The sequence below is a fragment of the Neophocaena asiaeorientalis genome, unplaced genomic scaffold (genome assembly GCF_003031525.2).
Source record: "Neophocaena asiaeorientalis asiaeorientalis breed wild unplaced genomic scaffold, Neophocaena_asiaeorientalis_V1.1 scaffold346, whole genome shotgun sequence".
Taxonomy (NCBI): domain Eukaryota; kingdom Metazoa; phylum Chordata; class Mammalia; order Artiodactyla; family Phocoenidae; genus Neophocaena; species Neophocaena asiaeorientalis.
The window spans coordinates 806,344-823,497 of NW_020175400.1; the positions used below are offsets into that span (position 1 = coordinate 806,344).

Sequence of the window (17,154 nt, forward strand, 5' to 3'; positions counted from 1 at the left end):
TTTTATCACCTGCTTCTTTGTCTGTAAAATGGGGAGGAAGTGACTACCCCTCAGGTTGTTGTGAGGGTTTTGGGAGTTGGCTCAGGGCCCAGCACCTTCCTAGCACAGGGTCCGTCCTCCACCCTGAGCTCAATTGGCCCATGACGCTGGCCTTAACCTCCCTCCTGTGCTTCGGGCCTGAATCAGATGCCCTCATCTTTCTAGTGTTCTACTTCCACTCAGTGCCAGTGAGCTCCGAATGACACTCACTGTGGACCAGCCATCTGCGTTTCCTCCTGTCACCCTCTTTCCTATTACCAGGCTTATGACTGCCTTTCACTTACTCCAAGCCTCTTCAATTTCTCCTTCAAAGCTTCCTCATGTCCATTTCCTTCTCCCCAGGGCCTCCCCCTCCCTGCCCCGCACTTCCTTGTTACAGCCTGACTTAGAATAACAAGGATTGGCAACAACTTAAATGTCCCTCAGTGGAGGACTAGTTTGATAACCTATGGTGTGGCTCTGCAGTGGTGCACTCAAAGTCAGGAAACAAGAGTGAGGAACTCACTATGAGTAGTTTGGGGGTGATTTTCAAGATAGATTGTTAAATGAAAAAAGAGGGCTTCCCTGGTGGCACAGTGGTTGAGAATCCGCCTGCCACTGCAGGGGACATGGGTTTGAGCTCTGGTCCAGGAAAATCCCACATGCTGTGGAGCAGTTAAGCCCATGTACCACAACTACTGAGCCTGCACTCTAGAGCCCACGTGCCACAACTACTGAAACCCGCACGCCTAGAGCCCGTGCTCCGCAACAAGAGAAACCACCATAATAAGAAGCCCGCACACCGCAATGAAGAGTAGCCCCTGCTCGCCACAACTAGAGAAAGCCCGCGTGCAGCAACAAAGACCCAACTCAGCCAAATAAATAAATAAATGTAAAAATTTTTTAAATAAATGAAAAAAGAGAAGGTGTAGAACAGGGTGCATGGTGTGCTACTTTATGAGTAAAAAAGGTGCAGGTGGCATTGCAGGTGCTCTTGTGTGGGCACAGATATCCTTAGACAGATATGCAAATGACCAGGAATGGCAGCTGCCTTGGGGAAGGAACTGGATGACTTGGGGGTCAGGGGTGGGAGGGAGATTTACTTTTTACCAAATCCCCTTTTGTACAGTTGGAATGTGCTATCTGTTCCAAATAGCTTTAAAATAATAAGTTATGCAGAATTAGTAATAACATGGGAGCATTCTTATGCTAGAATGTTAAGTGGGGAAGATGGAATATTAAAAGCACAGAAGGAAGGCTGGGAGGCATACACCCAAGGTAGTTGCTTCTGTGTGCTGGGACTGTGGAAACTTTGTTTTCTTCTTTCTCCATTTCTAATTTCTCACCTGCTCCTATAATTTTCTATAAGAGGTGGACACTTCTCAAGGGAGGGGAGCACGGGCACAGGAGAGCTTTGGGGGCACCTCAGCAGCGCAGTTTTGGACTTGCTGGGTTTGAGATGCCTGTGGGTTTGAGTGGACTGTGGACTGGGAAGGTGGGCAGAAGGGCCGGCAGCTCTGAGGAGAGGTCTGGGCCAGGGCTCGGTTGAGGGCAGGTTGAAGCCACGGGGCAGATGCAGTTCACTGAGGAAATTGCCCTGGAAGAGAAGAGCAGTGGCTGAGGACAGGGCCCTGGGGTCAGCATCCCTGAAGGGTGAGAGAAGGAGGAGGAGCGTGTGGTGGAGACAAAGAAGAAACCGAGTGGTTGACGGACTTCCAGGAAGGGGTGCAATGGAAATTGAGGGCAGCTTTTCTAGAAGTGATGGTCCATCAGCTGTGCCAGATGCATCAGAGAACTCAGTAAGGACTGAGATGGATGCTTGGCACCTAGCGATTCAGGGCTCCCTGGTGACCTAGGTGAGAGCAGTGTCAGGAGGGATGGGCACAGAGGCTGGGTATCAGCGAACCAAGGAGGGAGTGGGACATGAGGAAGTATAGAGACAACAGGAGAAGCTTAGCTGTGCTGGAAGGAAGAGGGGCTGCCGAGAGGGGTGAGGGGTGGAGGAAGAGTTGTTTTCATTGTTCAGAAGGAGAGTGTAGAGCAATCAAGTTCAAGCTCTGGTTCAAAATGAATCGGGACTACAGAGTGGTCCCTGATGAGAACAGAGACTCTGCCTAGGCAGCTCCCCTGGAGAAGAGAAACAAGGCCTGCTGAGGTTGTTTTCCCTTTCCCGTCCCAGATGAATGCCGCGCGTTCTGTCTGGATCTGCTCCACTTGACATCCCTGTCACCAGCTTCACTGCATGGGAGTGTCACCTGACAGGGAACGCAGGCACTGGGTGGAGCAACGCTCTTCCTGCCTTGTGACTCCCCATGGCCGCCTGGTGCTGGACACACCCCCCGACACAAGGGTGGTGACAGCATCCTGCTCTCCCTGGGAGAAAAATGCAGAGAGGATCACGTACTGTCTAGACTGCCTGTTCAATTTATCACACGAGGGACCACTCGGCAGCCTGGCAGGTTAGCACAGATGGCTCAGACCAGCAAGGAGAGGGCCTGGGGCAGCGGAACCCGACTGCAGAATTGGGACTTTCTCCTGGCAGCAACCAAGAGACATTTTCTAGCTGGGAGATGGGGATCTTTGGTGGAAGAGAAGCTGGGACATTTAATACTAAATAAGGGCCCTGAGGCCAATATGATCTGACAGTCCAGGAAATACCCTTGGGCCCTGTAGCATGTGAGATGGCGGAAGACAGGGCAGGCAGCTGGCTGTGGGAAGAGGGAGGAAAGCGCCATTAATTCCTACCGCTCGTGCACTATGCAGTCCTGCTAGGAGCCAGGTACACAATGTGTGGTGACTCACGGATCCTCAAAGCAACTGAGGTCAGTGTAAATCCACTTCACAGTGGGGACACTGAGGCTGTGAGATGTTGGTTACCTGCCCAAGGTTACACACCTGCAAAGAGACAACCACTAAGCAGGTTGCCAAGGACCTACCATGACCCTGAGGAGGTTTGCCCTAGTGCCAGTCCTGGAACCTCATTTCTTTGTCTTCAGGGGAGGCATCCCCTCCCAGGCAGAGCCTCAGCCCAGGGTGTAGCAGCCTCGAGTAAGTCCTGACTACCACTTTGTGGAAACTCAGAGCAGGCCGGTCCTGCTAGTACCAGCACTCACCCTTACTCAAGGGAAAAGGAAAGTATAGCGCCTCTAAGCCAGTGGTTCCCAAAGGGTGGTCCCTGACCAGCAGCATCACCTGAGAATTTGTCAGAAATGCACATTCTGAGCCCCACCCCCAGAGTTTTAGATTCAGTAGATCTGGGGTGCACCTGAGAGTTTGTCCTTTCCCGATGCTGCTGGTATGTGGACACCACACTCTAAGAACCACTGCTGTAGAGTCTAGACCAGACTCTCCAAGCAGACGCCATCTTCTTCCCAGGAAACAGGCTCTGAAGGCAGGGCTAAACCCACTCAGGGCCTGGTCCTGCCGCTTCCTCTCTATGGAGGGAGTTGAGCCAGGGCTGCTGACGCCCTCCTAAGGCTGTCCCAACAGCTCCCAAACCCCCAGCCCCCAAGGCCTAAGCCCTGTCACTAGCCCCAGGCCGCAGTAAACAAAAATACCCAAAGCTGGAAAATTCCTCGGAGGACACTGCTGCAATGTCCACCGACCTTGCAGAAGGAGGAAGGGACTTACTCCAAGGCCACATAAGCTGCGCATGTCTCCTGATTTCCTGCTTATGCCATTCCCTTCACCCAGAATGACCTCACCAGTCTGCCCCCATGCCTGTCTATCTCTGCCTGTCAAAGTCTCCTTCAGAGGCCTCTGCAGATGCCACATTCTCATAAGATCTCTCCAGTTCCATCATCCCATCCCCCTCCTTTCAGCACCCACCCCGTCTCCACTTCCCTTCCATTCCCTCCTCTGGAAATCACACTCACTACAGCTACCAGTGACCCCTTAATGGCTAAATCCAATGGCACCTGTCAGTTCTTCTCTTACTTGATGTGTTTTTTTCTGGCCAAATTTGGCGCTGATGACCACTGGGGACTGCAGAGGCTGCATCAGGCAGACACCCTGAAACCCTTGGGAGATGAAAACACTTTCTGCCTAGGGGTTCCTCGGGGAGAACATTTCATCAGCACTGCTGAGCTTCGTGAGTGGGTGCGTGTTCCAGAGGCTGGAGTGATAGCGAAGGAACAAGTGAGCGAGTGAACATGTGCTCCCAGGTCGGCCAGACCCAGGAAGGTGTGGGAGTGTGGGGGGGAGGCGATCATGTGGGTGGAAAGTTACTAGAAGGGAGATGGAGCCAAGGTGGAATGACTAATTGAGACCATACAGCCAGGAGGTGGCTGCCACGTCGACCGTGCCAGAGGACACTGAGGGCTGAAGGAGTCCCAGGGAGATTCAGCTTCCTGGAGGAGCAATGAGCTGGACCGTGGCCCAGCAGGAAGCAGCTTGGATTCTGAAAACCTGAGTGAGCTCAGAGATTTCCCCAGGCTGACATGGGCCAAAGACCTTGGACTAGGGCCACATGACTCATGGAAAGGACGGAAAGAAAACTCTTGAGTCTTCCATTCGACTCAGCACTAGCAAAGTTACCCCCAGCTTGAGGATAAGCCCCACGCTCGGCAAGTGTGTGTGTCTGTGTGTGTGTGAGAGAGAGAGAGAGAGATAGGCAGGGGCGCAGGGTGTGAATGAAACTTTGTGATTAGTAAATCTTGTTGAGAAAGGGAGTTCTGTGGCCATGGAGTATTTGTCTTAAGTCCTCCCTCATTCCCACACGCCTTTGCTAAGGAGACCACTGGCTAATAATACACTGGCCAGGAATTTGTGCAGAGGAGGACAGGGCCTCCCTGGGGCCAGGGAATAGTTGGCGTTTGACTAGGAAATGCTAAGCCTGGTTAATGATAAACTCACCTCTCCTGTTTTTATTCTCTTGACTGAACAGCCAATCTCAAAGTCTTTAGCAGCTATTAACTGGTTTTAAATTTATCATTGTTGTTATTAGGGATGCTTTTTGTATTTGGAAGGGATACCTGATGTCACTGACTTCTACTTAGAGTATGAGGAAGAAAACATCGCTTAATTGAAGTCCAACAACCTGGTTCTAGCCCTGCCTCTACCTTAACTCACTGCACAGTTATGCCCAAGTCACTGCTCCTCTCTGGGGCATGGTTTGACCATCTGTAATATAAACAGGAGGCCCAAAGATCAATGAGCTCCCTCCTAGCCCAACGGTCTATGAATGCATGGTTCTGAAGGGTGATTCGGGGAGAGATGCAAGTAGCAGGTGTGTACATATTCTTCTAGAAAGGGAGGAGAGACACACAGCTAACACTGGCGAGGGGATGGACAGAGCAGCAAGCCAGGTGATACTTTCTTTGCTGAACTGGGAGAGAAGTTGAGTGGTGGCTCTGGTGGACGGCAGCTGCTTGGATGCCCCTTCCCTCACTTCTTTTGGTAAAAAATTTGACTTTCCTTTAGGAAACCACCTCTCCTCTACTCTCAGCCCAGAGGCTCCAGGTTTGGCCCATCAAAGTGAGGTATCTTCCCTGGCTACAGTTCAAGGATGGCATATACCCCAAGCCAGGCTAAAAAGAGCTTACTCTTGGATTTCCTGCTGGAGCTAGTGGAAAACAGCCTCTCTCTCTCTGCTAGGGTTGCTAAGTTGGTTGGATGTAAGCCTGGTACCTATTTATCACAACCTCAAGAGAGCCTATCCAATACTAAGACTAAAGCCAAGTCTAAGAACACAGAACCAGGATATAAGCAAGGCAAATCCCAGGTGATGCTGCATACCTGGATCCAGCAGGACCTGAAGCCTCTGGATTTCTCAGTTATCAGAATTAATCTTTCTGTTTGTTTGTTTTCTGTTTAATCTTTTGGTTTAAATCAATTTGAGCTGTGTTTCTGTCGTTTACAACCAATGAACTCAGGAGCTAAGCACCCCGATCAGGAAGTATAGCCTAGACTCCCAAATGCGGCCCCACGTTACAGCTGGGAGGGACTCCAGATCAAAGGGTCCATGCCATTGCTGTTTCTCCCAGGCAGGTATGCTATCTGCCACGTGTGCTCTGCTCCTATACTAGGCCACAGATGCTCACCTAGAATAGAAGGGCACCCTGAAAACAGAGCTAATCCAGGTCCTACAGGGAGCTGTCTGCCTTGTTTTCTATAATGGGGGGTTAATAGTACCTGCCTGTCCTAGGCAATAATCCTTCAAATGGTGAGTTTCAGAGGGTGGCTTCCACTCAGTCAGAGCAACTGACTCCCTGGCTTTGGGTGGGAACATGAGACTCCGGTCACTCCAACTTCAGTATCCCCTGCCCTGTTAGCGATTGGGTCAAGAATGGTCACATGACCCAAGGCAGACCAATCCAAAACCCACCCTGGGATTTTTTAACTTGAGCAGGCAGAGAAGAATTTCCCCCGTGCTGGGTGACATGCATGTAAGAATGAGTATCTGGTGTTGCTGGGGGCCAGGAGAAGATCTGGTATGAAAGAATGAAGCTAATACCCTGGGATGAGCAGAGATTCAAGGCTGAGGGCCTTGAGCCTGGCAGCTCTGGGGCCCTGGTTCCAGCTGGCACCAGTTCTACCTTGCCTTCCAGTTTGTGAGCCAAGAAACAGTCCTCCCTCTCTCCTCCCTTTAAAGCAAGTTTCAAATGGGTTTCTGTCCCTTTCAACCAAATGAACCAAAGATATACTGTTTTCTTCTAAACCAAGGGAAAAACAAAGATCCAAGGTCTGAGACCCCTTCGTTACCACTGTCTACCAAGGAAAGGGCTCTGATATCAAGGCACAGAAGTGAATAAGCAAGAGCATCGGGCTTATTCCAATCTTGATTCCAATCCTCTCCAGCTTTATGAGCTTTGCACAAGCAACAACCACTCTGAGCCTCAGTCTCCTCACCTGAAAAAAGGGGATAATGATATTCTTTTCCCCATAGGGTTGTAAAGGTGAAGTGAGTGCCTGGCATAGAGTCCTTGCTCCATAACTAGTAGCTGTTACTATGACTTCCTTCTCCCTAAGCTTTTCTTCACTGTTCCACCAGAATCTCAGGTCAGAGGGGGACAAAATTGTTTCTAGGGGCCCTGGATCTTGCTGCAAAGCCTGTGTGTAGCTTTTGGCTCTAGAAGGTTGGGAAGCTCTGGCCTCTGCTGGGGAGGTTTGGAGAAAGAAGAGCTCAACCCTGGTTTTGGGCCAAAGGACAAGCTGCTCAGGACCACACAGTCATGGGAACGGTGGCCCAGCCAGGGGGAGGCTGGCTGTGTGGGAGCCCAACCCATAGCCAGGGCCTCAAAGAGCCAGACGTTCCCAGCAGGCAGAGAGACTTCCCACTTGCACAGAAGAACCATCATTTATCCATCTCATTCATTCAGCAAAAAGCAGTGTACCAGGCACTGGACAGGGCTTTGCAGGGCTCAGGGTCAGTTAACCGACACCAGAATGAGTAAGACCCAGGCTTTGTCCTCAAACAGCTAAAAGTAACAGCTGCAATGGGTGGAGCTAAGTGATGAGCTTCATAGAGCAGGTCTCTCAGCCGCACACCCCCACTTCGTTCCCCACGGTGACCTCTCTTCTGGACTGTGGCAGTCTGGTGGTCCCGGAGTCATCACCTGGGTGTGAGGCAGCCTCCCCACTGGTCCCTTTTTCCAAGCATCCTGGCTACAACCCTTCCTACCTACTATTGAAATCACAACTGTCCCAAAGCTCCAATCAAGTCCCTCCCTGCTCAAAAGTCTTCAATAGCTCCTCATTTCCTGGGGACCAAATCCAGGCGCCTCAGCCTGGCATTTAAGACTCTTCAAGAGACAGCCCCACCACACTTGTAGTTTATCCTCCAATCCATCCTTTCCTTCAAATAGCTTACATGCCCGTCGAACTGAACTACGCCCTGTACCTTAGACAGCCCAGAACTTTCTCACCTCCACGCCTTTGCCCAGCCATTTCTTCTTCCTGACTATCTCTGTGCCTCCAATTTTTTCCTGTCCTAAGGCTCCAATTCAAATGCCACTTCCTTAAGGGGACATCCTCACTGTCCTTATTTTTTAAAATGTCTCCCTAAATGGACTCCCCAGACACTTTCCTTTGTGCCAGTTACACTGGAACCTGGCTGCCTGGGGAGGTCGAATCACAGAGTGTTGTAGTTTGCCTTGTAAAGTGTGAGAAGCCACCGCCGCTGTTTCTCTGTCTGGTGGACAAAAGAAGTCACCCTGGAGCAGGACTTCACTGCTTTTCCCTGAAACCTTGGTGGCCCCTACTTGGAAATGCAAATGTAAAGGGAGCAGCCCTTGCCCGCCTCTGCCTTACAAGAATGGTGTTAGGGAACCTTTGGAGGGGCTGACAGAGGCCTACACAGAAGTGATCCTCTCCCTACACTGAAGTGATCTCAGAAAAACATGATGGACAAATTTGTCCTGAGAGGACAGGAACCTGGTCCCTCCCCATGTCCTCCTAGGGCTGACATTATTGGAACCCCTTGGATGGAGTGGATGTTTCCCAGAGAGCTGCTGGCGCAAACAGAGACCAAAGCTCCCGGAGGACCTCACCATGATTCAGGGCTGGGGGTGGGCTGGAGGTGTCTGGACTCGTGAACTGGCTTGACACCCAGAAGTCCATGCCAAACCCATGGCTTGGGCTGGAAGCCTCTGGGCCCCAACACCCCCAAGCAGGGTGGGGAGGCTCTGGGAACGATGGCTGAGTAATGGCGAAAAGCAGAAATCTCTGGAACCTACGTGTGGGATCCTGCACGGCAGCCCCATGGTTACTGTGGTCCAGGACGTGCTGGAGTGGGCAGCAACAACTCCCATCTGTGCTGCTATGGTAACAGGACAGAAACTGGGGCGAGCTACTGGGTAAGTGGGGCCCACGTCTCCGTCTCTCTCTACCTGGCATTTGGAAGTAGAACTTAAGCCTGGAGCAGCCGCAGGGTCCTGAGACAATGTGGATGTGAGGCAGGCAGAGGAGCTACCCTCGAGATCTTACTAAAGGAGGCACTTGGGTGCTTGGGTGGTCAGTTGGGGAAAGAAGAAATATAATCACATTTGCACCCCGGAACAGTGAAGCAGTCACACCATCGCATACTCGGCACAGCCTGCCTTGTTTTAAATTACAGTTAGGGCTCTACCAGTACACAATAAAGTCTTTCAGTCTTTATCTCAATTTCCCCTATAATATTTTGCACTGCAGAAGGCACACAATACATTTTTGTTGGAAGGAGGGAAGGAAAGAGGGAAAGAAGGAGGGAGGGACTGTAGGTCTAGGAGAGTCCAGAGGAGCGACTTAGAGCTTGCAGCTGGACTAATAAGGGCAGGCTTCCTGGCAGAGGTAACCTGTGAGGGGTCTTGAAGGAGGAGTACCCTGAGAGGATCTTTGGAGCGTAAGCGTTCCTGGAAACTGTCCTTTACAGTTCTAGGTCCCTGCAGCATGTCAGGGGCTAAGGTTATAGCAGGTGCTATCCCCATGTCCTCACCCTCTCTTCTTGTCCTCAGCCTCCCAGCAATTCTATGATTTGGGGATTCATTTATTTTTTGGAAAAGAATACAGATATATCTTACTTTTGCAAGTTTTACAAAATATACTGAAAACATACCCCCAGGTGAGTGCATTGCTGGGGCCCCTCTCAGGACCCCAAGGCTTAAGCCTCATTAGCTTCCAGTAGCAGGGCTCTGCCTGCCGGAGCCCTCCCCCTTCGCCTGGGCTGGAGTGGGAGGGCAGAGGCTGTTAAAGGCTTTACGGGCCAAGAGTCAAGCTGACCTGAAATGCAAAGGCATCCTTGACCAGAGCCTCCCCAGACAAGAAGCTGGACCTGTAGCTCAGGAAGATCTGAAAGGAGAAAACAAAACATGGAGGCTGCAGGACTAGTTCCGCCCAGGTCGTGGGCTTTACAGGGGCCAGGGCACCATGTGTGTCATTAAAGCCACACTCATGGGCACCTGCTCCTTCCAAGCACGTCCTCCAGAAGAGACACATTTTCAATAAATTGTAAAGAAATACTCAGAGATGAGAGTTGTTAGGACAAGAACGATAAAGAAGAGACAAAGGAGGAAGCAAACAGTGAGCTGCCTGGAGAAGGCTGTCAAAGGTGGTGCCCGCTGTGTCTGCTCACTCCCCTCCCCACCAATGTCACCATCCCGGGCTCCTGGCCTTGGTGTTGCAATCTGGCTATGCTTCTACAAGAGACCTGTATTTAGGACCAGAACAAGCACTGTGACTGCAGGGCCAAGTCACTTCAGTTGTCCAGGCCTCAGTGCTCTCATCTATCAAATGAGGGGTGTGCCCAGAGCAGCCACTGTCTTTTCCTGCACGACACCCATGCAGATACCCTTGGCGTGCCCTCCTTCTCCCTGTAGAGAGCACATAGAAATTTGAGATGGTGAGAGAGGGGTGAGTATAGGATCAACCTTGTGTCCTTGATAATGTATATTTTAAAAAGTAAATCATGGGACTTCCCTGGTGGTCCAGTGGGTAAGGTTCCACGCTCCCAATGCAGGCGACCCGGGTTCAATCCCCGGTCAGGAAACTAGATCCCACATGGTGCACTAAGAGTTTGCATGCCGCAACTAAGAGTCTGCATGCTGCAACTAAGAAGTCTGCATGCCATAACTAAAGGTGCTGCAACTAAGACCCTGCACAACAACAAAATGATTTTTTTTTTTTTTTTGGTGGTACGCGGGCCTCTCACTGCTGTGGCCTCTCCCGTTGTGGAGCACAGGCTCCGGATGCGCAGGCCCAGCCGCTCCACGGCATGTGGGATCTTCCCAGACCGGGGCACGAACCCGTGTCCCCTGCATCGACAGGCGGACTCTCAACCACTGCGCCACCAGGGAAGCCCAAAGTGAATATTATTTTTAAACACACATATACACATACAAAGTAAATCATTTGCAATTTTTAAAGCACTTTTGACTATTCTAAGTTCCTTTTGTTATGACCACTGAGGGCCACATGCCTTGTGGGCTTTCCCACAAGGAACCTACCTGTTTTGAGACTCTCTTCCACATCAGACCCAGCCTCTGAAAGGACTGCTCTGTCTGGGCAGGTGGCACCAGGCCTGAGAGAAGGAGCAGCTGCAATGCTCAGCCCCCAGCTGCCCAGCTGGTCTGGGGCCCCATACACACCCACCATCCTGGTCACGGTCCCTCTCTATGTCCTCACAGCCCACCTCCCTCCAGCAGAGAGGCTTCTCCTCCATTCCCTGGAAACCCAACATGCCCTGGGCAACTGCACCCCATGTACACACCTGGATCTGGTCGCCCAGCCACTGAAATGCAATAAATCCTGGTTCTGTTCTGATGACGAAAAGTCCAAGTGCAAACTGTAGTACAAGACCCCAGGACACAGCCCACCAGGATACCTGCCACCCGATAGAAAGGTCCTGGTGAGTTCAGCTCCTTGGGAGATCCACAGGGAACAGTTGGGTGAGGGTAGAGGGCACAGCACTGCTGAGGGGCTATGGGAGATTTGGCCAGTCTGTAGGATGAGGGCTGGACCCAGCCAGAGCTCTGGGCCAGTTGCCAATGGTTACATTCCCCATGAAGTTCAGAATAGGCCACACTTGGCAGCAATGTGCCTGGGAAGTGGGCAGGGGTAGAGCAAGATCTAACCAAGGAGTGTGCCATGGTACTTGGTCCTGGGTCATCACAGGGTAGGTGGAGCTGGAGTTGTGGCATCAGTGTCCGGCTTCCATGTAACTTTTGTCTGTCTGGATCCTCCCCCATCCCTCCTATATAGTCAGGGCTCCCAGCCACTCTGACCCCACTCTCTCCCTCAGTGCACTCTCCCCACCCCCACAGAAGGGAGCTGGACTCCTAAGGGCTGCTGCTACCTCTCAGCATTTAATGACTCCTTAGCAGTGATCCCTACACCCAGGTGTGCATCAGGATCTCTGGGAGGCTTGGCTGGAGTCTGGGGGAAGGTGTTAACCACACTGTGAAATGGTGGCGGGGGGGACCTGATATCAGAGAGAGAAGGGGCTGCCGCCCACTCTGGACCTGATGGCTAAGCACTCACTGCGCGGTGATGCTTGGAGAAGGCAAAGAGGAGGCTGATGAACATGCAGATTCCTCCGGACACCAGCTGCTCAGGCCGCTGAGAGGTGTCCAGAGCCGGCCATAGGATCAGGGCCAGGAAAGCAGCAAGGGCTAGAAAGGGCTCCCTGCAGGAGAGGGGCAGAAAGTCATCACTGTCAGCATCTCCTCATCCCCACACAACAGCACCCAGGGCCCCAGAGAAAGGGTACTCAGGGCTGGTGAGGGCAGAGAGAGAACGCTGTGTAACCTCAGACAGGCCACAGAGCCTCTCTGAGTCTAGTTTCCTCATTGGGTAAACAAAGCCAAAGACACCCCATTTCTCAAGGTTGCTGAGAGGACTAAATCAGAGGATGTGTGTACTCAGCTTAGCATGGTGCCAAGCACATGGCTCCATCAAGAGGCAGGAATTCTCAAAGCTGCAATGATGCTCAGCTCAGCCCAGCCTCTGACCTTGCCAGGGTGAGGTGGGGCCTGTGTGGGTCAGAACTCAGCACCATGGACCATGGGCTCTGCTCCCCCAAAGCCCAGAAGCAGTAGTGTCAGTCTGGAATGCAGAGTTGAGCACCTGAGACATAGGGCTGGATGCAACTTTTACGGCAACACCTCCCTCCCTGGGGCTGGGATCTGCTTGTCCAGGAGGCAGCCTGAAACGTTCAAGAGCCCAGGTCTGGGTACTGGGTGTTCAAGGTCTAGCCCCGACCCAGTCTTCAACTCACTGGGTACTATAACCACAGATAAGGTTCACTGAGCACCTATTATGTGCCAGGAACTACGCTGGGTGCTGAGAGGCTTCCAGTAACTGTCCTCATCTTAGAGATGAAGAAACGGAGGCCCAGGAAGTTAAATGACTTCCCCACAGCTCCCCATCTAGAAAGTAGCAAAGCTGAGATCGTAGCCCAGGCACTGTAGCAGCAAATCTATTCCCTTAACTAGTTCTGTACACGGTCACCAGCCGGTAAGAGGAGGACCCAGGACCTGAAATCCATCAGGCTAACCCCAGAGTTGACTGTTTATTTTTGGTGTGTTTCCCAAACTCCTATCATCCCAGTTCCATTGGCACGATCTCTGCCCTGTCTCTGTGCCACCTGTACTATTTTCCTTGAAATTAACTCATTTTATAAAAACTGAAACGCATGTTTGGGGTTTTATTTTTTTTTTGGAAGGGGGTTGTTTTTAATAGCCTTATTAGAGATATGATTTTTTTCACTGTTTATTTTATATTGGCGTAGAGCCGATTAACAATGTGATAGTTTCAGGTGCACAGCTGATCGACTCAGCCGTACATATACATGTATCCTTTCTCCCCCAGACTCCCCTTCCATCCAGGCTGCCACATAACATTGAGCAGAGTTCCCTGTGCTCTGCAGTAGCTCCTTGTTGGTTATCCTTTTTAAATATAGCAGTGTGTACATGTCAATCCCAAACTCCCTAACTATCCCTTCCCTCCACCCTTCCCCGCCTGGTATTAGAGGTATGATTGACATAATAAATAGAACATGTTGAAAGTGTATAATTTGGTAGTTTCGACATATGTATACACCATGAAACCATCACCAGTATCACAGTGAGCGTATTATATCCATCACCCTCAAAAGCTTCTTCATACTCCTTTGTAATTCCTTCCTTCATCCCCAGGCAGCAAATGATCTGTTTTCTGTCACTAGATGAGTTTGCAATTTCTAGGATTTCATAGGAATGGAATCATACCATACATACTTTTTTTGTCTGACTTCTTTCACTTAGTGTAATTATTTTATTTTGAGATTCATCCACGTTTTTGCATGCATTCATTTCTTTGTATTGCTGAGTAGTATTCCATTGTGTGGATATACCACAGTTGGCTTATACATTCACCTGTTGATGCACATTTAGGTTGTTTCCAGTTTGGGGCTATTGCGGATAAAGCTGCTATGAACATTCAAACATTCATGTGCAAGTCTTTATGTGGACGTACGCTTTCTTTTCTCTTGGGTAAATACTATAAGTGGAATGGGTGACTCATATGGTAGATCTAACTTTTTAGGAGACTGCCAAACTGTCTTCCAAAGTCATTGTACATTTTTCCATTCCCACCAGCAGTATGTAAACGTTCCAGTTCCTCCACATCTTTGCCAACATGGTTGGTATGGTTAATCATTTGAATTCTAGTCATTCTAGCAGACATATAGCAGTATCTCTTTGTGGTTTTAATTTGCATTTCCCTAATGACTAATGATGTTGAGCATTTTTCCATGTGTTTATTTGCCACTTATATATCTTCTTTAACTAAACATCTGTTAAAATATTGAGCCCACCCTTAAACTGGGTTTTCTTATTATTGAGTTTTGAGAGTTCTTAATACATTCTGGATGCAAGTCCTTTGTCAGGTATATGACTTTCAAAGCTTTTCTCCTAATCATAGCTTATGTTTTTATTCTCTTAACCAAGTCTTTTTGAAGAGCAAAAGTCCTATATTCTGATGAAGTTTAATTTATCATTTAAAAAATGGATTGTGATTTTGGTTCTGTATCTAAAAAGTTTACTTAACTCAAGGTCACAAAGATTTTCTCCTACGTTTTCTTATAGTAGTTTTATAATTTCAGTCTTTACATTTAGGTTTATGATCTATTTTCAGTTAATTTTTTAATATAATTTGAGGCATGGATCAAAGTTCCTTTGTTTCTCTCTCCTCCTCCTATTCTTCTCCTCCTTCTTATTCTACATATGGATATCCTATTGTTCTAGAGGAATTTGTTGAGATGATTATTATTTCTTCACTGAATTGTCTTAGCACCCCTGTCAAAAACCAATTGGTTATATATATGTAGGTCTATTTCTGTACTCTCTATTCTATTCCATTGATCTATTTGTCTGTCTTGATGCCAATACCACATTGTCTTGATTACTGTAGCTTTATAAGTCTTAAAGACAGGTAGTGTAAATTCATCAACTTTGTTCATCTTTTTCAAAGTCGTCTTGGTTATTCTAGGTTCTTCACATTTCCATATGAATTCTAGAATCATGTTTTGATTCCTATCCCAAAAGCCTGCTACAATTTTGATTGAATACTCTTAGAATCTATAGATTAATTTGAGGAGAATTGATATATTAAAAATATTGACTCTTTCAATCCATGAACTTGGTATTTTGCTCCATTTATTTGTCTTTAATTTCTCTCAGCAATGTTTTGTAGTTTTCCATGAACAGGTTTGCAGGTCTTCTGTCAGATTTATCCTTAAGTATCACATATGTTTTATGCTATTCTAAATAACATTTATAATTTTAATTTATGATTGTTTGTTGTTAGTATATAGAAATACTTTTGTTTTTTGTATGTTGAGCTTGTATCCTTCAAACTTGCTAAACTCACTTATTAGTTATACTAGTTATTTTGTAGATTCCATAGGATTTTCTATGTAGACAATCCTGTTGTCTGTGAATAAAGACTTCTTCCTTTCTAATCTACATGCCTTTTATTTCTTTTTCCTACCCGACTGCACAAGCTAGAACCTCCAGTACAATGCTGAATGAAAGTGGTGAGAATGGACATTCCTACCTTGTTCTTGATTTCAGTGGGTAAGCACTCAGTCTTTCCCAGTTAAGTATGAGGTTAGCTGTAGATTTTTGGTAGCTGGTCTTTATCAGATTGGGGACGTTCCCTTCTATTCCTAGCTTGCTCAGAATTTTTATCAGAAACGGGAGTGGAATTTTGTCAAATGCTTTCTCTGATTATGATGTGCTTTGGTGTGGTTTTCTTCATGTTTCTTGTGCTGTAGGTTTGTAGAGTTTCTTGGATGTCTGGGTTTATAATTTTCATCAGATTTGGAATTTCTTGGATATAATTTCTTCAAGTATTTTTTCTTCCCTCCTTCTCCTTTGGAGATTTCAATTACTTGTCTGTTTGCCTACTTAATGTGCCATGGTTAACTGATGCTCTGTTTGACTCTTTCAAGTTTTTAAAAAATTTGTTAGGTAGAGCCTGGGCAGGGTTTATTCTGTGGTTAATTTTCCCCTATTACTGACCCAAGATCTTTCTTAGTACTCTAAACAATATCTGGTGAATTATGAGGTTTTCCACTCTGACTTTTGAGAGCAAACACTATTCCTGACCCTGTGCGATCTCTGGGCACTGTTCTCTAATCCTTTTCAGTGGTTCTTTTCTAGGCCTTGCATAGTTTCCTCACACGCATTCACTGATCAGAACTCAGTTGAATACTGGAGGAGAGCCCTCTGCAGATCCCGGGAGCAGATACACTGCATTGTGAACTCTAGCCACCTTGGCTTTCCTGAAGTCCAAGCTCTGTCTTTTCAACTCAGGAAATCTACTGGCCCCACCTTAATGCCCCTTTCCTGCACTGTGGCCTGGAAACCCCCTCAATGCAGTAAGTTGGGGCGCTCATAGAGCTCATTTCATTTGTTTCCTATTTCTCAAGGATCACTGTCCATTGTTGCCTGATGCCCAGTTTCTTAAGAGCCATATACTATTTGTTCTGGTTTTTTAGTTGCTTCAAGCGAGAGGATAAACCTGGTCTCTGTTACTCCATCTTGACCTGATTTTGGAAGCCGAAATCAAATGCATGTATTTTAAAAACAGTTTATTGAGACAAAATTCACATACTATACCATTTTCCCATTTAAAGAGTATGGTTCAGGGCTTCCCTGGTGGCGCAGTGGTTAAGAATCTGCCTGCCAATGCAGGGGACACGGGTTTGAGCCCTGGTCCAGGAAGATCCCACAGGCCGCGGAGCAACTAAGCTTGTGTGCCACAGCTACTGAGCCTGCGCTCTAGAGCCCACGAGCCACAACTACTGAAGCCCGCGTGCCACAACTACTGAAGCCCATGCACCTAGAGCCCATGCTCTGCAACAAGAGAAGCCACCGCAATGAGAAGCCTGAACACCGCAACGAAGAGTGGCCCCTGCTCGCTGCAACTAGAGAGAAAGCCTGGGTGCAGCAACAAAGACCCAACGCAGCCAAAAATGAAAATTAATTAATTAATTAAAAAAAAAAGAGTATGGTTCAATGGTTTTTAGTATATTCACAGGGTTGTACAACCATCACTGCAATCAACTTTAGAACATTTTCATCAGCCCAAAGAGAAACCCCACACCTCTACTCACCACCTCCATCTTCCCATCCCCCTCCAGCCCTAGTCAGTCACTAATCAGCACTTCCCTGGTGGTGC

General features: G+C 48.5%; 1 protein-coding gene across 1 annotated transcript in view; it reads right to left on the minus strand.

Annotated features, from left to right (window-relative positions):
• Positions 1-17,154, minus strand: part of SLC28A1 (solute carrier family 28 member 1) — a 55,200-nt gene that overhangs the window by 18,643 nt on the left and 19,403 nt on the right. Inside the window, 3 exon segments of the mRNA XM_024766476.1 lie at positions 9,715-9,783; positions 11,201-11,314; positions 11,971-12,115. Of these exon segments, the coding sequence (XP_024622244.1) occupies positions 9,715-9,783; positions 11,201-11,314; positions 11,971-12,115 (328 nt within the window).